The sequence below is a fragment of the Salvelinus namaycush genome, chromosome 24 (genome assembly GCF_016432855.1).
Source record: "Salvelinus namaycush isolate Seneca chromosome 24, SaNama_1.0, whole genome shotgun sequence".
Taxonomy (NCBI): domain Eukaryota; kingdom Metazoa; phylum Chordata; class Actinopteri; order Salmoniformes; family Salmonidae; genus Salvelinus; species Salvelinus namaycush.
In genome coordinates this window covers 10,197,663-10,222,503 of record NC_052330.1, presented here as the reverse complement: position 1 = coordinate 10,222,503, position 24,841 = coordinate 10,197,663, and the positions used below count along the sequence as shown (strand labels likewise).

General features: G+C 44.5%; 1 protein-coding gene across 1 annotated transcript in view; it reads left to right on the top strand.

The window, feature by feature from the left end:
* LOC120019690 (receptor-type tyrosine-protein phosphatase kappa) overlaps window positions 1-24,841 on the top strand; it is a 165,806-nt gene that overhangs the window by 115,170 nt on the left and 25,795 nt on the right. Inside the window, exons 8-13 of the mRNA XM_038963078.1 lie at window positions 13,825-14,127; window positions 16,211-16,320; window positions 18,263-18,464; window positions 20,373-20,478; window positions 22,444-22,714; window positions 22,908-22,944. Of these exons, the coding sequence (XP_038819006.1) occupies window positions 13,825-14,127; window positions 16,211-16,320; window positions 18,263-18,464; window positions 20,373-20,478; window positions 22,444-22,714; window positions 22,908-22,944 (1,029 nt within the window). The remainder of the gene's footprint in view (window positions 1-13,824; window positions 14,128-16,210; window positions 16,321-18,262; window positions 18,465-20,372; window positions 20,479-22,443; window positions 22,715-22,907; window positions 22,945-24,841) is intronic.

Below are 24,841 nucleotides of genomic sequence, written 5' to 3'. Positions count from 1 at the left end.
GGCTAGCTCTTCCAAACCTGTGAATGTGATCCAAAAGAGACTGGGTTGAAAAAAGGCACAATGCTATTCACTCTATTCAATGCCTCAGCATTACATGGATTTCTGTTACATTTACATTTTAGTCATTTAGCAGACACTCTTATCCAGAGCAACTTACAGTTAGTGTGGTGGTATTATTTAAGATACTCTTTGAAGAGGTTGGGTTTCAGATGTTTTCGGAAGATGGTCAAGGCACTCTGCTGTCCTAGTTTCAGAGGCCAAGAGACCTGAGGTGGCAGAAAAGAGTACTTGGGTTGGGGTGTAGGGTTTGAGCATAGCCTGAAGGTAGGGAGGGGCAGTTCCTCTCGCTGCTCCGTAGTTAAACCTCGGTTAAAAGATAAACTTCTTGTTAATCCAGCCGCTTTGTCAGATTTCAAAAAGGCTTTACAGTGAAAGCATACCATGCGATTATCTGAGGACAGCGCCCCGCTTATAAAAGCATACAAACATACAAACAAGTAGAAGAGTCACGAAAGTCAGAAATAGCGATAAAATTAATCACTTACCTTTGAAGATCTTCATCTGGTTGCAATCACAAGGGTCCCAGTTACACAATAAATGGTAGTTTGTTCGATAAAGTCCCTCTTTATATCCCAAAAACTGTTTTGTTGGCGCATTTTGTTCAGTAATCCACTGGCTCAAAGGCGGTCAAAACATGCAGACGAATACATCCTAATAGTACCGGTAAAGTTCATCAAAACATGTCAATAATATTTCAACCGGACAATAGCGTATTCAATAGAAAGGAAAAAGAACGAAGTACCAGTACTGCATGCCTCCCCAGTCCCCTGACAGAAAGGTCTCATTCTTCTTCATTTTTCAGAAAACAAGCCTGAAACAATTTCTAAAGACTGTTGACATCTAGTGGAAGCCATAGGAACTACAATATGGGCCCTAACCCATTACATAGTCAATAGGCATTCAATGGAAAACCCACATTAAAAAAATCCCACTTCCTGGATGGATTTTCCTCAGGTTTTCGCCTGCCATATCAGTTATGTTATACTCACAGACATTATTTTAACATTTTTAGAAACTTTAGAGTGTCTTCTAGGATATATGCATATCCTAGCGTCTGGGCCTGAGTAACAGGCAGTTTGCTACTTTGGGCACGTCATTCATCCGAATTTCCGAATACTGCCCCCTGTCACTAAAAAGTTGAGTACCATGGTCTTGTAGTGGATACAAGCTTTGACTGGAAGCTAGTGGAGTGTGCAGAGGAGCAGGGTGACATGGGAAGGTTGAACACCAGGCAAGCTACAGCGTTATGGATAAGTTGCAGGCTTTTGATGGCACAAGTGGGGAGCCCAGCCAACAAATTTCTGTAAATAAGTGCCTGGATTTGGACCTGTGTGAGGTAACGTTTACCTCTATGGATGTTGTAGTGCATGAACCTGCAGGAGCAAGTCACTGCTTTGATGTTTACAGAGAATGACAGGGTGTTGTGCAGGGTCACACCAAGGGTTTTTCCACTCTGGGAAGGGGACACCGTGGAGTTGTCAACCGCGATGGAGCGGTCAGGCCTTCCCCGGGCGGAAGAGCAGCTCCATCTTGTTGAGGTTGAGCTTGAGGTGGTAGGCCGAGATACAGTATCTGCCAGGTATGCAGAGATGTGTGTCGCCACCTGGGTGTCAGAAGGGGGGGGGGGGAGAAAAGCAATGATAGGAGAGACCATGTGAGGATATGATGGAGCTGAGTGACTTGGTGTGTAGAGAGAAGAGGGCCTAGAACCGAGCCCTGGGGGACACCAGTAGTCAAAGTATGTGGTGCAGACACAGATCCTCTCCATGTGAATTGGTAGGAGCTGACTGCCAGGTAGGATGCAATCAAGGATGTGCAGAACCTGAGACGCCCAGCCCTGAGAGGGTAGAGAGGATGATCTGATGGTTCACGGTGTCGAAGGCAGCGGATAGATCAAGGAGGATGTGAAGAGAGGAGAGAGAGTCAGCTTTAGCAGTGTGGAAAGCCTCTGACACAGGAGACTACTCGGTTGAAGGACCCGTCTTGAAGCCTGACTGGTTATGGTCAAGAAGATCGTTCTGAGATAGCACGCTCAAATGTTTTGGAAAGAACAGCAAGGGATACAGGTCTATAGTTTGACATCAGATGAGTCTTTTGGAAAGAAAAGGATACCTGCCTGTAGTTTTACATCAGAGGGGTTGAGTATTGGTATCTTGAGCAGGGGAGCAACTTTGATTATTTTGAAGTCAGAGGGGACACAGCCAGTGGTCAGGGATGAGTTGACAAGGGAAGTGAGGAGTAGGAGAAGGTCTCCAGAGATGGTCTAGAGAAGGGAGGAGGGGATGGGGTCTAGTGGGCAGGTTGTTGGGTGGCCGGACCTCACTAGTCGCAGGATTTCATCTGGAGAGAGAGGGGAGAAAGATGAAAAGGCTGAGTGAATGAGGAGCAGATATTGTCAACCTTCTTTTCAAAGTGGTTGACAAAGTCGTCCGCAGAGAGGGAGGGAGAGAGGGGGTGGAGGATTAAGGAAGGAGGAGAAGGTGGCAAATACTTTTCTAGGGTTAGGGGCAGAAACTTGAAATTTGGAGTGATAGAAAGTGGCTTTAGCAGTTGATACAGAGGAAGAGAAGGTAGAGAAGAGGGAGTGAAATGATGATAGTGCTTCCATTTTTTCTCAGCAGAACGCAGTCCTGTTCTGTTAGTTTGCAGTGAGTCACTCAGCAGGAAGGGAGGGCTGAGCCAGCTGGGGACAGTGTGTCATAAGATGCGCAAAGGGAGGAGAGTAGGGCCGAAAAGGCAGGAGACGACAGGAAGGAAAATTATTTAACAGAAGCGGGCGATGTTAGGATAGGAGAGAGTAGTGCGAGAGAAAGAGCTAAGATTGCAACGGGCCATGACCATCCGGGTAGGGTTGAAGGAGAGATGAAGGGGAACAAAGTAGTGCTCCGAGACCTGGAGGGGGGTTGCAGTGACATTAGTAGCCTCTAGTAATGAGGTCAAGCGTATTGCCTGAGTTGTGAGTAGGAGTGTACTGGGAAAGGATGAGGTTAAAAGAGGTAAGGAGGGAAAGAAAGGTGAAAATAAATTAATCAGATGTCAGGAGGTTGAAGTCGTCCAGTGCGATGAGCCAAGAGCCATCTTCAGGAAATTAGCTTATCAAGGTGTCAAGCTCATTGAGATACTATCTAAGGGCACCTGGTGGATGATAGATGACAACAATGTTAACCTTGAGGGGACAAGTGACAGCATCGAATTCAAATGAGATGGACAGATGAGCGAGGGAGAAATTATTAGCCCAGTGCCCCGACGACCAGATGCTCTCGGACTATGAGTGAAAACGTAGTCAGATGAAGAGAGCGCAGCTGGGGGAGCAGTGTTCTCTGGGGTGATCCATGTCTCCGTCAGGGCCAAAAACTCTAGGGACTGAAGGCCAGCATAGGCTGGGATTAACTCTGCATTCTTGACTGCAGATTGGCAGTTCTGAACGCTGCCATAGACCAGGAATTCTGCATGGGTTGTGCGCTGAGGGTACACTAAATTAGAAGGGAGAGGCCTACAGGGAGAGAAGCGAACAGGTATAGAAACACACATAGTTGACAAAGCTACAAAAGAGCAAAATGAGAATCTGAAAATAACTGGGTAAAATAATCAAGTGAGAGAGTGGTGTGGAGCCTTCCTCTCTCTCCTTCATTGAACAGCTCGGCAGAAGTTCGTTTTGGCGACAAGACCGCCGCTGATACGACCACAGCTTACAGCTGCCGCTGAGAAAATAGGGGAGACTGAAGTACTATCACTAATTGCTAATTGCCTAGCAGAGGTGAAGAGCACAACTCCTGGTACTAATTGCTGATTGCCTAGGAGAGGAGAAACCACTCCCCCTCCAATACAGCCACTGATTACCAAAACAACAACAGTCACAAATTGCCCTGTCCCTTAATCCTGGATGATGTGTCAACAATCAGCTGCAAGTTGTCAGCAGTTCACACACCGAGTAGGCTACCGGGAAGACAGACACCACTTAAAGTAGATGGCCCTAGCCACCCACACGCACACACACCCCTTCACACTCTCAGCCTTAATTATTTTTTATTTTTTTCTGTGGACAATATTTTAATGGATATATTCAGATAGCGATGCCAGGCAGTAATGTGAAGATGGTTAAATATTTTCCAACTGCTCCGACTTCCTGTAGTGCACCGCTAGTCACTTTAGAGAGTAAATAAGAGCAAATACATTTGAGAGCAAAGAACGAAGAGTGTAAATGATGGTTTGAGTTTCAATGCCTCCGACTTCTAAAGAGACTGTGAAAAAAACAGCACTGGTTTGATAGGGTGTTTTAAACTCATGCAAATGAATAAATTTCCTATTATGTCTGGGAAAGAGGGGTCTAAATGATTGGCTAATTTCAGTTGGGTAATTAACAGATGGCAGCTCCCATTAAGAATTCATCAGTGAAGCCAAGCTCATTTGGCAGTTGTAACTGGTTTTCAGGTGTTTACGGCGTCTCTGCTATGACATCAGACATCTTGGAGCAGTATTTGTGTACTAAGCGGAGTGGATGACAGTTGTTTCAGGTTGAGGAGGAACGAGAACTCAAGAGTTTATATTTAGCCTCAGGTACAGACACATTGAGCACCTTGGAGGAGTTCAAACCTGAGCATACCTTTGTGAACGAAACTGTCTTTGCTATGTGCGATATTAGCCTAGCGGTTAACAGTGTTGGGCCTGTAGCCAAAAGGTTGCTGGTTTGAATCCCAGAACCCAGTAGGTAAAAAATCTTGAGCAAGGCACTTAACTGTAATTGCTCCTGTAAATCGCTCTGGATTAGAGCGTCTGCTAAATTACTCAAATGTCAATGTAAAAAAAAGAAATGCACCGTTACTTACTGTGGAAAGTAACTTGTTACATTACTTTTGCGTTTTTACTGAAAACAGAAAACCCTCTGAAGATGCCTTGGTCATTCCTTCTTATGCCCAGTACAGGGTGCACACTATCTTTGAATGGCTTGAATAAGCCTACCATCCATAGCCTAATCTATAACTCTGGGCTATACCAACTCAAGGAATAATGACAGACGCAATATCTCCTTTACAATACTCAAAATAAAAGATTTAGTTGAATTACTGTATTTACACATAAGTTATTACATCTATAAAACCAACTGGTCACAGTAAAAGGAGACCTCAGATTACATGGACAATTGGCAGCCAATCTATTTAACCCACAGATTCGAACTGGGCAGAGATATTCTTTGTAAAATTATATGATCACAATGTGTAATTGTAATGTCCTTTCATTTATGTTTATGGCGAAGTTGGAGCTGGAGAAATGTCCATTCTTATCAACTGAGCCTAACTTGATCACCTACGTTGTTTACTTTATTACCAAATAAATAAATTGGGCTCTCGCCTGAACCCGATGGTCCTGTGTTTGAATCCTGCAAGTAGCGTCAGTCAAGATTTAAGAGGTAACATCTGTCCTTTTCTTCTACCAATTCAAAGTAATGTGAATACTTCCACGGTAAAGGCTATTATTTCTGCCATCTCGCTAGCTATCTAGCTAACAGCTACCATGCCAGCTACCCGCCACAACATTCATGCAGAAACAGGAACCACGGCGAACTTAGTTTAGGGGGAGGGATTTTCGTTGTTTGTTTGCACCAACAAACTGCTGGTAGATCCCGTGTGGCTCAGTTGGTAGAGCATGGCGCTTGCAACGCCAGGGTTGTGGGTTCAATTCCCACGGGGGGACCAGGATGAATATGTATGAACTTTCCAATTTGTAAGTCGCTCTGGATAAGAGCGTCTGCTAAATGACTTAAATGTAAATGTAAACAAAGTAAAATATGAAATAATATTGTAAAAGTAAAGTAAAAAGTAACGTGTTAGGTTACTTGTTATCACAAAATAGTAGTCTTGGTACTCGAACACGTTACTTTGTAACACTTTGCCCCCAATACTGGCTAACATACACACGCAGGCATACAGTGCCTTCAGAAAGTATTCACACCCCTTGACTTTTTCCACATTTTGTTGTGTTACAGCCTGAATTTAAAATGGATTTAAAATGTCACTGGCCTACACACAATACCCCATAATGTCAAAGTGGAATTATGTTTTTAGATTAAAAAATAAATAATTAAGAATTAAATCTGAGAAGCTGAAATGTCTTCAGTCAATAAGTATTCAGTCCCTTTGTTGTGGCAAGAACAAATCACATAATACGTTGTATGGACTCACTGTGTGCAATAATAGTGTTTAACATGATTTTTGAATGACTACCTCGTCTCTGTACCACACACATCAAATTATCTGTAAAGTCCCTCAGTCGAGCAGTGAATTTCAAACACAGATTCAACCACAAAGACCAGGGAGGTTTTCCAATGCCTCGCAAAGAAGGGCACCTATTGGTAGATGGGTAAAACAAAAAAAAGACACTGAATATTCCTTTGAGCATGTCCTGAATACAAAGTGTTATCTTTGGGGGAAAATCCAACATAACACATCACTGAGTACCAATCTTCATATTTACAGGCATGGTGGCTACATCATGTTATGAGTATTCTTGTCATCGGCAAGGACTATGGAGTTTTTTACGATAAAAAGAAACAGAATAGCGGTGAGCACAGGCAAAATCCTAGAGGAAAACCTGGTTCAGTCTGCTTTCCGACAGACACTGGGAGACAAATTCACCTTTCAGCAGAACAATAACCTAAAACACAAGTCTAAATATACACTGGAGTTGCTTACCAAGACGGCATTGAAAGTTCCTGAGTGGCCTTTTTACAGTTTTGACTTAAATCGGCTTGAAAATCTTTAGCAAGACTTGAAAATGGCTTTCTAGCAACGATCAACACCAACTTCACAGGACTTGAAGAATGTTTTAAAGAATAATATTGTACAATCCAGGCGTGTAAAACTCTTAGAGACTTACCCAGAAAGACTCATAGCTGTAATCGCTGCCAAAGGTGATTCTAGGAGTGTGAATAGTTATGTAAATGAGATATTTCTGTATTTCATTTTCAATACATTTGCAAAAATGTCTAAAAACATGTTTTCACTTTGTCCATTATGGGGTATTGTGTGTAGATGGGTGTGATTTTTGAAAAATGTATTTCATCCATTTTGAATTCAGGCTGTAAAACAACCAAATGTGGAATAATTCAGGGGCAATGAATAGTTTCTGTAGGCACTGTACATGCATACACACACACACACACGCACACGCACACACGCACACGCACACACACACACAGACACACACTGGCTCTGCGTGGCAAGCTACCGCTATCTCTTTTAAATGTTCGTTCTTCAGCCAGTGAGAAAAGTGTGATAAACCTGTATCATCTAAAGAGTTTGCAGTTTCGCTCTCTCCTCTCCCCGGTTGATATTGATGTTTTTTGGGGGGTCTGTATATTTCTATCCGTTAAGTAATGTACACGCCATTAGCTAGATACAATGTCTTAGCCAGCAGAGGTTAATGGAGCAAAGCACATTAGAAAGCTCTAGCGTCTAGTGCATTCCAGTGTTCGCCTCAACATTCACTGGTCCATAGGGAGCTACATGAGCAGCTAAAAACACAATTAAAAATAAATGATATTGGATTTACATTCTCCCCATAACCATGTAAGTGATGTGTGGTAGGAAAGCTATGTTGGCCAAGCTTTATTGTAGAGTGGATGTTCTGTGGTGGTTCGATGGGAAGTGGAATAATGGGAAATGTGTGGGCAGCTGGCTGTTGATTTCGCCGCCGCCTCGTCACTGGAAGGTCTACATCAATTGGGTCACCCCCAGAGAGCACCCAAATGGTTCCCAGGCTAATGGAGAGATAAATGAAGAAAACAGCCACCCTTATTAATACCTCTATTCCAAAGGCCAGCTTAGCCCCAAGTTGATTTCACCACTAGCCATCCGTTTTCAATCCCTCCACTTATCACAGTTATGTTAAGAAGACCACAAAGAGGGAGAGAAAGCGAGAGAGAGGTCCTCAATAAGACCTCTCTCTCTCTCTCTCTCTCTCCCTCTCTCTCTCTCTCTCTCTCTCGCCACGAGTGAAGAAACTGCTGCACCGACAAGTGGCGAGCGCCACTTCAAAATTGCATTTAGCTTTCTGACCTGACAATTCTAATCAATTAGGTGAAATGCCTCCTATTACTCACCCCACTTGTTTAGTATTGACTCACAAGAGCAGAGAGATGGACAGACTAGTAATGGAGCGTTTCCACTGGATTTTATTCATATAGAAACGTCTCGCTGTCCTCCCGACTGGCCAGAGACATAGTGTGTGCCTGCTGGTGGCTGTCAGATCTTCATTTAAAACTAAATGACTGCGGCTCCTTTTAAAACGTCTCTCAGGTTTAAGAAGTGGAAAACACTCTGCTAGGCGTCTGCAGTCTGAGAGATAGAAAACAAATCACAATGGAGGCGCAGAAGATCAACCACAATAGTGGTGAACATAATTACGGTGACTCTCAGATTGCTTTGTTGAGGAAGTCTCCTTGCAAAGGCTCTGTTCCTCTGCTGGCCGTCCTTAGGCTTTGTTCTCCCGTGTCTCCTTGAGAAGGGGCGATAGCTGCACGTGACGGTGGGGAGAGTGCGTCAGCCTGCTTGACTACGGAATCATATCGCTTGTGTAGTCTGAAGGTCTTATTCTGTGTAAAATCTCTATTGAAATCTTATGTGTCCTTCGAAATGGGCCCCTTTATCCTACTCAGGCTTTTTTGCGAGTCAGGTCGGAATACAAATACTGTCCTTCGTGCAATTCTTGACGGCCCACTGCTTGTCACAGTGGCCTGTTGTTGACCATGCAATCTGAGGCAGCAAGGCCTATGGGGAATTGAAGTGTGTTTGCTCCAGACCCTGTTGTGCTGTTTCCCCTAACCATAGTGACCCTATCCCCGTATGCTGTCACCATCACCATCAAATCACACCATTTCTGGAAAACACCCATTATGCCTGGTCATCCGCGATCCCTGTCTCTGCCAGGGTGGTCAAAGAGCAGAACCTTCTACAAAGTTTAGCAACTCCATTTGATTTCCACAAGCTACAATTTGTCTGCCTAATCCTCAATTACATTCTTTTTGGTGTGTTTCATTAACTTTTTTCCTTTCTTGTCATGATAAAAGAGTGACAGACAAGACATGTTGCAGAGCAACTCAGTGCAAGGCGCAGCCGTCTTCCTGGCTCACATTATTGCCATTCTAGGAGATAAAGGAGCTGTTCTGCTCCAAAAGGTTTAGCTGTCGATTTCATATGAAAGCCGGTGGAGCCTGGGAGAGATAGTGGTGGAGCAGTGTGGAAGACCGGGCGACTGTGATTGACGTTAAGAAGTTGGGAAGCAGAGAATAAGCAATCTGTGAGCAAACAGGAGACTCCTGGTGCAATTAAAGATCTAATCCCCCTGTTCTGCCCACAAACAGGAGAAATGGGTGCTTTGTTTTCCTGTGCGACAATGACAGCACCTGTTGTGGGATCCACGTGGAGGCGAAGCGTCTTTGGTGTGCATTCCTAGACTGACAACAATATTTGCATTTTTGAACAACTCAAATAAATTTGCATCCGATAATTTAAAAGGGTTTTTTCTCCCTGCACCTGGTGTCTGTTGTGCGACAATTAGAGATTTGATTGACAGTACTTATCACCTTTCTTGGAAGTGTATACACCAACTACATGCAGAAATGCACATAGCAACAATATAAAGTGTCTTAAATTCTCTTAGTCCGGCTATGCCACGCTAGCGAACATTAGTGCATTACTTCAGGCCTTTCCATCCAATCAACATCAATCATGGTCCGTGGAGCCTGGTTGGCAGCGTCGCTGATTGCCATCCAGCAGGAAGGACAGTGACCGTCCTGTCACATTCCCAGCCCCCTGTGTGTAATTTGTTTGGACCGGCAGCACGTCAGCAATGCCATGACGCATCCTCATGGTCATTTAGCCCAACGGGTGACAGATTCTTAAACTCTCTTATAATGCAATCATGGGCCTTGCTAATCGGATTAGCAAACAAATAATGGAATCAATACAGGATATTCAATGTGGTTTCTTTGCCATTAAGGAGTCTGGTGACTGCTTATTTGATTATGATTGATTGTTTGTGCACTTAATCAGGTGCTTCAGACATGCCTTTGAATCATGTAAGCACTCTGTAGAGAAATATTTACCTCCATATATGCAAATGTTACTTTTGCTCTCTGCTGAACGCCGCGGAGACAAAGAATACATTGTCGCTCGCCACGAAGAGCGGGCGGTACGAACAATGGGTTTTGTTTTCGACATCAATGGTTGATTAAAGATCCAGGGACGACGCCACGGTGTCCTCATCCCAAATGGCCACGTTCCAGACTCCCCCCGACCCCTCTTTCCCTCACCCCTCCTCACCCACCCACTGCACTGTAGATAAAGGAAGCCTAGTGCAAGGAGGGTCAGAGGGGAAATGTGTGTTTGAATTGAGGGGCCAAAGGAGGGCCCTGTCCTGTTTAGTATGGTGAGCCACCTGGCTGCAGCCTGCATCCATCCTGAAAAAGGGGAGTTAGGAAAGTGGGCACACTTTCCTAATCGCTCTGGCACCTTGCCTCTCCCAGGACCGTATATCTCCTTTTAATTTAAGGCTTGAAAAATACTCTGGGATTTTAGCATCTGAGGCTGCCGGAATCGATGGAATTTATTATAGGGGGCTTGCCTAATCTGTAAAGTTAATGCAGGACTTCACGGCTATTGATCAGCTCTGAAGGGTACACGCGTTGTTAATCATGGCCCTGGGTGATAGAATACACAGAATAAAGAAGAGGGGATGGGGGGGCGAGAAAGAGAGGGGGACAGGTAATTGTCTGCTATGCAAATGTTATTGCTTCTTTGTGTGTACGCGTGTGGTAAAAGTTGATGGGGCATTGGAAGTCATAAGCAATTAATTTCTACCCCCAACTTATTATTGCCTGGTTGACATTTAAATGATGGAGGATGTCAGCAATCTATCCGACTCTATTCGTCCCTGGTACTTTCATTTATTTTTTCTGCTCTTTTATCTTTTCACCCCCAAACTGAATAGCTGAATTTTGGGTCATCATGTGGGTTGGGCACTTACTAATAGGTTGATAATGTATAGCTTTGGCTTTGCCTCTATCGCCCAGTCAAGGCCCATTTCAGGCTGATCCTAAATCATTTGGTCGTTACTGAGTTCACGTTGTGCACATATCCTGGAGTGGATCAAGTGTGGTAAAGATTATAGGAATAGTTTTACCCTGGCTTTTTCATGTGTCCACTTGGCAGATGAAACGTGTCCCTGATCAGAACATGTCATTATGACTGAATTATCCGGTTCTTCTGTTAGAATGGCCTTCTCTCGCTCTTTCTCTCGCTCTTTGTCACTGTTGACATCACTCTCTATTGTCAGGAAAATCAGCTTTTGAAAGGATTTTGCCCTTGACCAAACTTGCAAAGAGTATTATTATGTGGGGAAAAATGCACCGACTTATTCGTTCCATTCATTTATGACGTGCCTCTACAGAACCTGTCGAGATTTAAGAAAAAAAAGAAATGTGCCATGTGAAAATGTGCAGAAATTGCATGCTGTCACTGGCTCAACTGAATTTTGTGTGCGTTTCCCCGTTGAGTGACAACCAGATAATGACTTGTTATAGGTAAAACGCACCTATGGGAGATGTGTGTCTCTACCCTCGTATTCTTTTTCCTCTTCATTCTTTTCTCTCCCTTGCTTTTATTTCCACAATTATCTCTGAATAAGTGTACATTGGCTCTACACCGAAATGGACTCGTATTGAACTATCATGTCGCCGGCTCAGGAAGCAAAAAAGGGGAGAAATTGAATTTTAGTTTCCCGGTTCTCTGGGTATTTATTAAATGCTTGTACTGTGAAGAGAAGAGAGAGGAGGTCAACAGGTTGCTCCCGACAGCTTCCGCTCTATTACAGACAACCTGTGGCCACTCCTGGACCAATTCCCCTCTGAGCACTGCTCACCCTCAGGAACACTGGCCACTGAATAAGTCACGACAAACGTTTTTTCATCACCGGTGGCGCCACTTCAAATGAAACACTGCAGGGCAACGGGTAACGGTGGTAGAGGAGTGTGAACATTTGTTTCCCCCCCACTCTTCGCCGAGAAAAAGATGGATTTAATTACATTTTGGTATCTATTGACATGTTTTTCCCAAGTTAGCTCCAACATCCATGCCATTGATTTGAGACAATACGCCACATCAATATAAATGGCTCAAACAAATGAGTGCGAATAAAGACAAGTGGTGTACATGAATGTTGGAGATGGCCCACTATCTCTCTAACAGTGTATGGAGTTGTAGAGAGCTTTATTCATAATAACCCCCAGAGCCAACAGTCGATCTAAGATTCATGTTAACAAGTCCCCAGTCTTTATTCAGAGCTTTTCATTTTAATTAGGCTAGAAAGGAAGGACTCTCCTGGGCGACGCTCATCAAAGAGCAGGTGATTACACCCAGCTGAGAGCCCAGCCTTTAAAAATGGACAATCTGTGATTTAGCACCACGAGTTCACCTTTCTCCTTTTCTCTATTTGTCAGTTTGGCCTAAAAATAACATGTTATTAACATGCATATAGATAGAACGTCTAACCTTTTTTTCAATCTTTCTTTCTGTGTGGCTCAGAGCAGTGGTCGTAGAGATGAGACTGCACAGAATAAGGGCAGGTCTGTTTCCACAGAGGACATTTGAGAGAGAGAGGCTTTTGTGTGAGGATGGCCTGCCACGCCAAGAGCCTGCACGGTGCACACGTACACCCCCCCAGGCCGGCCATAGCAGAATCCTTACCCCATTACTCAATGAATGAGTGTTGCAGAGTGGGAAGGGGCACCAGGGCTCACTGCAGTGGAAGACTTAGCTGAGACTGAACCCCCACAACCTCTACATGTCAGGTCATGCACTTTAGCCACGACTAGGCCGGTGTCTGGAACACATCAATAAAGGACAAATTGAAAGCCCCTTAACCCTCAAAGCTGGCCCGTAACTCATGTTTACGGACGGGAAATGCGTAGTATTTTGAATATAAAGCCTAACATGATAATACTCTTTAGTGATAATCCAAATATGAATGTACAGAAAGTCCAAACCAATGCATTGTAAATGAGGAAATCAGCACAGTACACACAAATACAGTGTTATAAGTGTTTAAAGTCATTCTCCTATTAAAGTCCTGCCCTTGCTGGTTGCTGCAGTGTTGGCTGCATCTCCCCAATGCAAATAGTCACGGAGAGACAAAGGTGCTACTTGCATCATTGCCTTAATCGCGCAGGTAAATTGGACTATTAGAGTCATTAGTATCCAGCATGGCACGATTGCTTGATGGATTGCGGGCCGGATTATATTGACTTTCTCCCAGGGTGATATATTGGCTAATTCAGAAGCCCTTAAGAGGCTGTGTGAGTGTCCTCCTGGTCACCAGCGTCAGCTCAACACAATCCACACAGTTTACGTTGCTCATTAGTCCCCCCCTTTTCTCTCACATGGACATTTAATCCTCATAACGGCCTCATTATTTGTCTGTGGATATGTTCTGATCCGGGGATGAGGAAAAGAAAAGTGGAGCTTTGTGTAGACTGGCCGCTGTGCTGCTGAAAGACAATTGTCAGGCACCATCATCAACACCTCGCTTTCACAGAGCATCCATGTGGAACTGATGTGTTAATGCTGGCTAACCGTGCACATTTTTCTGTGACAGACATGTTAGTGGCAGTATATGTTGTCCCCAAATCAGATGACACTGTACACAAATGGGTCTCTCCAGTGATTTTATGTTGGCCATAGTTGTAGTCATGGGTTTCTTTCTCTCCTCCAGAGCCGATGCGGACCCCGAAGAAGCTGAAGATTGCGGAGACCCAGGCCAGGTTCATCGCTGTGGACTGGGAGTCTCTGGGCTACAACATCACCCGCTGCCACACCTTCAACGTCACCATCTGCTACCATTACTACAACGCCAACAATCAGACCAAGGCCGACTGCCTGGACATGGACCCCAAGGCCCCACGCCACGTGGTGGGCAACCTGCCCCCCAACACCAACGTCAGCCTCAAGATGATCCTCACCAACCCCGAGGGACGCAAGGAGAGCGACGAGACCATCATCCAGACAGATGAAGATGGTATGTGCACTCTACATAACGGATAGATGTCAGGAAACAGAGAGGCTTTTTTTAATGCTCAGATTTCAGATGTAGAATTCACACTTATTCGTCAGTGTTAACGAATCAAGCTCACCCACATACATTGCGCATGTTTTTCTATCTCTATAATTCTCATTTATTTTGAAAAGATAGATGTATCTAGCTCTGTTTGTAACCAGTTGAGATTGACTCATGCTCTTTGCTGCCCCCCTGTGATTCCTACATCTGGGCTGAGTTACTCATTTCAAAGCAGGGCACGTTCTCTCACTGTTGCTCTCTGAATAGACACTAGCTGGATAGCTAACCAAGGGTTGAGATAACAGCACTGGCGGCAGCCCGGAATTTGTAACTCACATTAAACGCTTCAGCATTATAATCATGCAGCCAGGTGACCAGCTCTATCCTGTGGCTACCGGCAGACATGTTGTCCCTTGAAGAGGACCTGTTTAAATCTCACTTCACGTTCGCACAAGCCCAGGAGATAATGTTAGAGAAATGACTGAGCCCTCTGTAATTGTTCCACCAGAACTTATTTTAACTTTTCCCTGATTCTGCATGTAGCTAGAGATTTGTTTTTGGGGTTATATTCTGGTCCTGCTAGGCTCCCGAGTGGCGCAGCAGTCTAAGGCACTGCATCTCTGTGCAAGAGGCGTCACTACAGTCCCTGGTTCAAATCCGGGCTGTATCACATCCGGCCGTGATTGGGAGTCCCATAGGGTGGCGCACAATCGGCCCAGCGTCTTCCGGGTTTGGCCGGGTTAGGCCGTCATTGTAAATAAGATTTTGTTCTTAACTGACTTGCCCAGTTAAATAAAGGTTAAATAAAAAAATATAAATAAATAAAAACGTGTTATTACCTATTTCTACAATTTGTTTTGTTTTTTAACAGATTGGGGTGTATGACTTTCCAATAGTATTCCAACAGCAGAAGAGAAATCTGTCTGATTGTTTTTAACATGTCAACCCAAGCCCATTTCAGTAGCATCAGTCAGGAAAAAGGAATGCATGCATTTTGTTTTTCTGTGTGTAAAAAGCTGATGTCTCAGTGACATCCATCCAGTAGATTTGATCAATTTAAGTTTGTCTGACTTGGGGGCGAGGAGAGGAGAAGAGAGGCCCACGTAAACAGTTCCTCTAACACTGATCTGGAGACAGCAGACACGCACGTGTGCGCCGCTCCGGGCCCTGCTCCTCTCTTCAGACAGACAGGCCTGACAAGCACCCAACCATGTGACCTGGTCACGCTACTGCTCTCTGTCTGTCTGCTGTGAAGGAGAGGGCTTTGGACATCCCCGACCCAGCCTGACTAGACTAGAACACAGCCCAGGGAGACAGGCATGCAGGCAAACACAGCCCCATGGCAGACCAGTCCTGTGGCAGCCATAGAGACCCATGGGACTGCCAGGTTTCATCAGTAGTGATGAGGCTGTCAGTCAGTAGTGTTCACCAATCCAGGATGTATTACGAAGGTCCTCAGAATATTAGGCTACTACTGTTACCCATTGACAGCCCTGCTATCTCAGCTATTGTACTGCTAAAATGTTAGACAAAACACTAGGAAGTGTCTTTGTAGAGAGTTCCAATACATTAATGTTTTGGATTGGAGATTCTACTCAATACATTTAGTTTTCCACTGATCAGTACTCATGTCACAGTGGTCTGGCATGCTGGTTTCTCTTGCTGATGGATGTACTCTAATAGTGAAAGGGATAAAGCCCACAAATTAAAGGAGACTAATTTGATCATAAAACATGCAGACAGGGAGAGAGGATGCTCTTGAAAAGACATTGCACCTTGATCTCATCTCGTGTAAATACATTATCAAAATTCAATAAAAACACCAGGGATTCGAGTGTCTGCCATTCAGTCCTAGCACAGAGCTCTACATTATTATACCATTTTCAACATGTTGCTTTACGGTAAGTAAAACCAATCAGTGGTCTTGTTACGGGCACAGAGGCTCAGGAGTGGCTCTCTCTGTGAGAATAGGATTCATTACAGCACAGTGGCCTTCCTTTGATTGCACGAGGACTCACTCCTCCTGTCTTCTGTCCTAATGCAGTGCCTGGCCCCGTTCCCAGCCAGTCCATGAAAGCCACACCGTTTGAGGATCGGATCTTCCTCTACTGGAAGGAACCACTGGAGCCCAATGGGATCATCACCCAGTATGAGGTAATGAAGCATTATGGTCAGAAGGAGGTGGGGAGGAGAGGGGCGGGAGAGGTAGGGGTATGGAGAGAGGTGGGGGTGGGGAAGGGAGTGACGGGGGTGGGGAAGGGAGGGAGAGAGGTGGGGGAGGGAGGGATGGAGGGAGGGAGAGGTGGGGGTATGGAGAGAGGTGGGGAAGGGAGGGAGAGAGTGGGGGGAGGGTTGGGGGTGGGGGTGTGAGGGTAAACAGGTCTGTCCAGGATCCACATGTGGTTTGTATATCTAAACCATGTGTCACAGGTTTTATGAACCTTTACTGTCCCTCTGGAAACATCCTACTCCTTTTTCATACAGGACTATGGTGCAAATACTGTAACTCAAACAGTGGACTGTGGGTTCGAAGGGGAACTCATTGTATGTTACTGTTGAAAAATACCTTTTAGAGTACTGCTTAGATACAGTATGAAAATATGGTGTTCTGATCCATAATTAACTGTATTGTATTATTTAAGGTAAAAACAACAGTGATTCATAGCTTGTGTGCAATGGGGTGTATGGAAGAAACATTTCCTCATTCTCAAATGTCATCAAGCTGTGAGAGTATGAGAACACTGGCCCACATAATCCATGGGAATATAACATGACACTTACTACATAATCCATGGGAATGTAACATGACACTTACTACATAATGACATGGGAAGTCACATGACACTTACTACATAATCCATGGGAATGTAACATGACACTTACTACATAATCCATGGGAATGTAACATGACACTTACTACATAATGACATGGGAAGTCACATGACACTTACTACATAATCCATGGGAATGTAACATGACACTTACTACAAAATCCATTGGAATGTAACATGACACTTACTACATAATCCATTGGAATGTAACATGACACTTACTACAAAATCCATTGGAATGTAACATGACACTTACTACATAATCCATTGGAATGTAACATGACACTTACTACATAATCCATTGGAATGTAACATGACACTTACTACATAATCCATTGGAATGTAACATGACACTTACTACATAATCCATTGGAATGTAACATGACACTTACTACAAAATCCATTGGAATGTAACATGACACTTACTACATAATCCATTGGAATGTAACATGACACTTACTACAAAATCCATTGGAATGTAACATGACACTTACTACAAAATCCATTGGAATGTAACATGACACTTACTACATAATCCATTGGAATGTAACATGACACTTACTACATAATCCAATGTAACATGACACTTACTACATAATGACATGGGAAGTCACGTGACACTTACTACATAATGACATGGGAAGTCACATGACACTTACTACATAATGACATGGGAAGTCACATGACACTTACTACATAATGACATGGGAAGTCACATGACACTTACTACATAATGACATGGGAAGTCACATGACACTTACTACATAATGACATGGGAAGTCACATGTTACTTACTACATAATGACATGGGAAGTCACATGACACTTACTACATAATGACATGGGAAGTCACATGACACTTACTACATAATGACATGGGAAGTCACATGACACTTACTACATAATGACATGGGAAGTCACATGAGACTTACTACATAATGACATGGGAAGTCACATGCTCAAATTCTTTATCACACATTTTAGTTCAGGTTTATGAGATTGTCTCCATATGCGTTCATATGCACCACAAGTCTTAATATGCATGCTGTAAACACAATGTAGAAAAATCACTCAAAGCTAATTTCCTTTTTTAAAACTTTGCTATGTACTTTGCTATGTATGTGCATTCCACTTACTTAAAGACGGATAAAAAAGTTTCCATCACGGCATAATGTAACAGAAAACTCATTACCATTTGCTTGGACACTTTTTCGACAGCTCATTAGGTAAATATTGTATTTCCCTCACCTCTCCCTCCCCTGACAGATCAGCTACAGTGGTATTCGGTCCTTTGACCCCTCGGTGCCGTTACTGCGGCCTCCTCTGATCGTGTCTCTGCCCTGGAACACTTCTCACCACGTCTTCAACCAGCTCCACCCTGGCACCACCTACCAGTTCATCATACGAGCCAGCACCGTCAAGGGCTTCGGGCCCCCAACCACACTCAACATCACCACCAACATCTCTGGTACATTTATTCCCCCCCGCCCTTTTGCCCTCAGAACAGCCTCAATTCGTCGGGGTCATGGACTCTGCAAGGTGTCGAATGCGTTCCACAGGGATGCTGGCCCATGTTGACTCCAATGCTTCCCACAGTTGTGTCAAGTTGGCTCCACTGTTGTGTCAAGTTGACTGAATGTCCTTTCGGTGGTGGACCATTCTTGATACACACAGTTACAGTTACAGAAACAGTTAAGCATGAAAAACCCAGCAGCGTTGCTGTTCTTGGCACAAACTGGTGCACCTGGCACCTACTACCATACCCCGTTCACTGGCACTTAAATCTTTTGTCTTGCCCATTCACCCTCTGAATGGCACACATACACTGGCATCTACACTGATTGAAGTGGTGACATCAATAAGGTGTCATAGCTTTCACCTGGATTCACCTGGTCAGTCTATGTCATGGTTCTTAATGTTTTGTACACTCAGTGTATATTTCCACATTGAGGTTGGAATAAGGCTGTCAAATTTTGAAAATGATGATAGTGCCCTTTTAGTGTAAAAGCTGTTTGAAAAGACCGCCTGAAATTTCAGCCTGTTTTGGTGGGATGGAGTTTTGGCCTGCCTGGTGCCATCACCAGGCGGTAAATGAGTTAATAGACTAATAAGATAGTTCCAAACCTCTCTGCCAATAACGGCTAGTTTTCCCTCCCCACTCAGAGAGTCCTAGCAAAATTCTTGCTCGACAAATTGCTCTTTGCTAAGAAGCTATTTTTGTCTATTTTTGACCATTTGGATTGAAAACAATCACAGTAAGGTACACTTAATTGTTACCCAGAAATGATTTAATATTGAGACAACTGCATTGGACCTTTAACCTTTATTTATCCAGGAAGTCCCATTGAGGTCAGAAGACCTCTTACAAGGGAAACCTGACCAAGAGGATCCTCCCTAGTATGGTAGATTACATATACAATGGCAGTAGTGTTGCAGCTGCTAGGCTATAAGAAGTGCTACCAGAGGAAATATTGTTTATTGTATATAATAAGTAGCTGTCATAGTTGTGTTAAATTGATGCATAATGTAATTGTAACTCCTGCCGGTTGTTGTTACGTTTTAAAGGGTCTGTTAGCACTTCAGCTGCAAGTAGCATCTAGGAAGCAAAGTAACCAAAATGGGGTGAAAATAGTGCATTTTAATGCATAATGTGGTTGGGTTATGGGTTTTGATTTTCATAGTAATTTCTCCCATAATACTAAGCACAGCGCTGAGATATCGATCTGTAATGGTTACTGTATCAGACTCGGTTGCGTAATGGAATATATGGATTCTCCATACCTGTTGGAGTCATTTTCTTCAGCACACTATTTTCCCAACTCTAATCTTGGCAGCACTCAACGTGCACTAGACAGGGATGTATTTGAAATCTGTTGAAGTGACCGCCTAGGACCTCATTAGATAATAATGCGAACCACAGCCAGCATTTAAAGCAATCAAATTAAGCAGGTGAATGGAAGCTGAAAGCTTCTTGATATATTGGCAAATAAGGCCAGTAGCCTTTCTTAAGTAAGAGAGGCCTTGTGCTTTTTGCACCAAACACCTCGTTCAATCTTTAAGAGATGTAATGTACACAATTTAGTTGTAATCACACAGGAAACATCATTTCCCGCTTTTTGGCAAAACTGTTGGGTTGCAATTCTCCGAAATGCATTAGAAAACATGTTCCAAGCAGGAGAGGAGCTGTTTACTATGCACTTTGCAGTACTATAATAAAGTTCAGCCAAGTTCAAAATGAAGCATAATGTGTCTTGATGGAGCATGCTTTTCCCAAGCCTTCAACATAGTACACCCCATTGCCGTCAATTACCCCCACTCTTGCATTTTCCCTCCATCTGTGATTTTGCATTTAATTCTTGTCTTTTTCCCCCCGTAGCCCCAACTCTGGAGGAGTATGATGGGTCCGAGGCATTTCTGAATGAGACGGCCACCACCATCACGGTCCTACTGAAGCCAGCTCAGGCCAAAGGTGCCCCTATCAGGTAAGAGAACTAATGCCTGGCTTTGTTCTAGTCCAAAGGTTCCATCCAATCATTTTAATGAAGCTCCTCCATCCGTTTGCCTGACCTCTCTGTCAGGACGTTTGTGTCGTGTTGTTCCCTGTCCCTCCCTGTCCCTTAATGCAGCACAGCCCACAAATAGAGAGAGCAGTGCTGGGTAATGTTTGCAGAGACTCTGCAGGGAATTTAGATATTCAGGTCCATGGCCCTGCCGATCTCTATTTGATTTGGCCATTGTTGGCCTGTGCCTTTTCATTTCCCCTCCCCTATCACAATCGGCAGGGATATGGAGTTTGAAGGTACTTGTCATAAAGGGAATTTGAAGATAACTCTTTGCTCTCAGATTCAGTAAATCAGCTATTATGCGGCCAGGCCTGGGCTTCGATTGTGAAATTGGAGGGGCCGCAGATGGGGAGGGGAAGGACAACAGCCCTGAATACAAAACCAGCTGACCACATTTCTTCCTCACAGGCACTCACTCAGTAGATGTGGCAGTTGTTGCTAATATGTCACACCCCCCTCTAAATGTGGCTGTTTTTGTCTGGAATACAGATGTTGTGTAGAGTATTGTTACAAATATCATAAAGATGAATATAATCAGATACCAAATATGGAATGGAGGGTGGGTATTAGGATTGGGAAATACACTGCCACTAGGATTATGTCATGTTTTTACCAGTTTAAAGGTCCAATGCAGCCATTTTTATCTCAATATCAAGTCATTTCTGTGTAACAATTAAAGATACTGTCCAGGATCTTAAGCACAACAAATTCGTAACATATTGTACGAAATGGATTCGTAACATATCATACGAAATGCAAAACAATTGTATGCAATAGGACATTTTTCAGGAATTAGCATGTCATACGAAACGGTTGACGTAGTAAAGGCATGGGCCTTTAAAGGATTTAGGAGTACCAACGAAGCAAAGATGTGTGTTTTTAAAATAGACAGTGATTCGGAATTGGACAGATTGTGGCCTGAGTGCATTATCAAAAGGATAGTTTAATTTGACCAGTTTTGACTGTGCACCGTAAAACTGGCCAAGCTCTGATGAAAGCTGATTGGCTAATCACGCAGCAACTCTGTGCAGCGGTAATTTAGAGAGGGTTGGTTAAGGTGTGTATCAGGGATTGAGCTATAATGAGCCTCAGGCCATCTGCTCAGGTAATTTGTAACAGTTTGACAAGCAATACAAGGAAGAGGAAACGAGCCAGAGCACTCACTCTATTTCGGTAGAAGGGGGCAGATTTTGTGTCCATCTGCGCCCGGCATTATGGAGTGTCACTTGCGTTTTAGATCTGCGGCGCTTTGAACTAAAATAGGAGCTATGGAAGGTCAGGGAGGTGGCGAAGGCTGTCATGCCGCTGGGCGCTAATGGTGAGGGAAGGGCGGACGGGGGGAGAGAGACGCGCCCCCGGGCAGTCATTACCAAAGGTGGAAGGAAGGAGGTTCTGCTAGGTTTACAGCTCCATGGGTGTGTGAGGGGGCTCCTCCTCTCCTCGCTCTGCGCTGTGTTTATAAGTTGCCCTGGCACTGTGGTTAGTGCGTGTCTTGCCACGTTAAGACCCTTAGGGGGAGAGACGAAGCACAGCAGTGTGACTTTGAAATACTAATGAGAGACACGACCTGTTTACTCCCACTGGAGTTTCATGAACCCTTTCTCTTTAGTCTACAGCCTCCCAGTCTGAGAGAATGGATTGTTATTAGAGAAAGGCTATGTGCAGATAAATGGGCTCAGGTAGAGATATCATGGCCTGCAGCGTACGATGTTACCAAGCCAGGGCTAATTCCAGGAGTTCAACTCATTTGGCATGCCCTCTCTGTGCTCTGTGAAGTGAGAGATTGCTTTAAGATTAGCCTGCTTTTGTTTGGCTAGCTGACTTTGTTTGCCCGTGCGGTTTTGTGAGGACTGATTGCCTGTGATGTCCTGTTCCTCTCCGCAGTGCTTATCAGATCGTAGTGGAGGAGCTGAATCCTCATCGCACACGCAGGGAGGCCAGCTCCGTGGACTGCTACCAGGTCCCAGTCTCCTTCCACGCCTCCAGTGGCGGTTCACCGTATTACTTTGCGGCAGAACTCCCGCCTGGGAACCTTCCGGAGCCTTCTCCGTTTACGGTGGGCGACAACAAGACATACCACGGCTTCTGGAACCCTCCGCTCGCTCCCAGGAAGAACTATAACATCTACTTCCAGGCCGTCAGCAGCGTGGAGAAGGTGAATATACACCACGCTCTATCAGCCAATAGGATTCTCTAATGTTACCTCATTGGGTTATTGGGGTTTTACGTCTGTCTTAAAACTGAGTTATACATCGAGGAGCATTGTTTGCCACCCCACCCTTTTGAATTAATTAAAATCCTTTCTTATGTTGTATTGTATTTGATTTGTTTGTGTTTTTCTTCCACAGGAAACAAAAACACAATGTCTGAGACTTGCAACAAAAGGTAAGACTTACATTTGTGTTTATTTGTACAACAATAAAAGTCCTCCTTGCCCAATATTAATGCATTTGACTGTACAGTACAGTTGGATTTCACTTTTCCCAGTAGCCAATGAATGCCCTCTCTCGTGCTCCGACGAAGAGCTGTTACGTGATAATGCGTGTGCCACTATTTTCTGTCGCTCTTCCAAGAGAATTGTCGTGCAGCGAGGATCTGGATTGAGGCAGAATTAAGGAAAGCTTATTTATTTGTAACATTCGCGCTTGTAAAGCACCTTCTCTGGTGAACAGCTTGTTTCTGTGGGAACAGGGGGCTAGCAGTGCCAACCCTTTGGATTTCACAGATAGAGAGAGAAAGCTCACTGGTTTTTATCATAAAGCCATGCTGTTGGTTTTTGGTGATTAAGAGGGAGTGGTCATTAAATTGTTACAATTCATACAGTGCCAGCTCATCCGTGATGTAAGTCAATGGGAAATAGGTTGCCGATTTATGGACTCTGTCCTCTGGCTGCACTATTGAACTTATCTGCATTATAGATTATGGACAACATTTATGCTGAATATGCATTTTTGCAAGTGCATTGGATTTAACTGGCCAAGTATTTCAAGTACTTATGACTATGTCTCTTACTACAATTAAAGGGCCAGTCAGTTTAGCTTCAGCATCGCATTCAAAAGGCACGAGGCTAGGCGACATAGAAGCAATAGTCCCATCAAGTCGACAGGTAATTGAGTTCCACCCCACACTCTCTCTCCCACTACTCTCTCCTCTTCTAGCCTATCATCTCTCCCTTCTGCTAAATCCGTTTCCCTCCTGTCTCCTGATTCTGCCTCTTCGACCCTACTCTCCTCCCTTTCCGCATCCTATGACTCGCACTGTCCCCTTTCCTCCCGGGCCGGCTTGGCCCCCCCCTCCTGCTCCATGGCAGAGTGACTCATTGCGAGCTTACAGAACAGGGCTGCGGGCAGCTGAGCAAAAAAAAAAGGAGGAAAATGAAACTTCCGGAGGACTTATCATCCTTTCCCTCCTCTCTACCTTCTCTTCCTCTGTATCCGCTGCTAAAGCCACTTTCTACCACTCTAAATTTCAAGCTTCTGCCTCTAACACTAGGAAACTATTTTCCACCGTCTCCTGCATCCTTAATCCTCCACCCCCCCCCCCCCCCCCCCCCCACTCCCCCCTCTCTGCGGACGACTTTGTCAACCACTTTGAAAAAAAGGGTGACGACATCCACTACTCATTCACTCAGCCTATTGACTGGTCTCAATCACACAGAACTACCCTACGCCTTGACCTCTATTTCCCCTCTCTCTCCAGATGACATCCTGCGACTAGTGAGGTCTGGCCGCCCGACAACCTGCCTGCTCAACCCCATCCCCTCCTACCTTCTCCAGACCATCTCTGGAGACCTTCTCCCATTCCTCACTTCCCTCATCAACTCATCCCTGAACACTGGCTGTGTCTAATCTGACTTCAAAATGGCCCGAGTTGCTCCCCTCCTCAAGAAACCAGCCCTCGACTCATCTGACGTCAAAAACTATAGACCTGTATCCCTTCTTGCTATTCTTTCCAAAACACTTGCGCGTGCTGTCTCTGATCAACTTTCTCGTTATCTCTCAGAACGATCTTCTTGACCCTAACCAGTGAGGCTTCAAGACGGGTCACTCAACCAGACTCTGTGTCACGGATGCTCTCCGCACCGCCAAAGCTACTCTCTCCTCTGTTCTCATCCTCCTAGATCTATCCTCTGCCTTCAACACCATGAACCATCAGATCCTCCTCTCCACCCTCTCAGGGCTGGGCGTCGCAAGCTATTCACACTCTTGGATTGCATCCTACCTGGCAGGCCGCTAATACCAGGGACGTGGAGAGGATCTATGTCTGCACCAGATACTCTCAC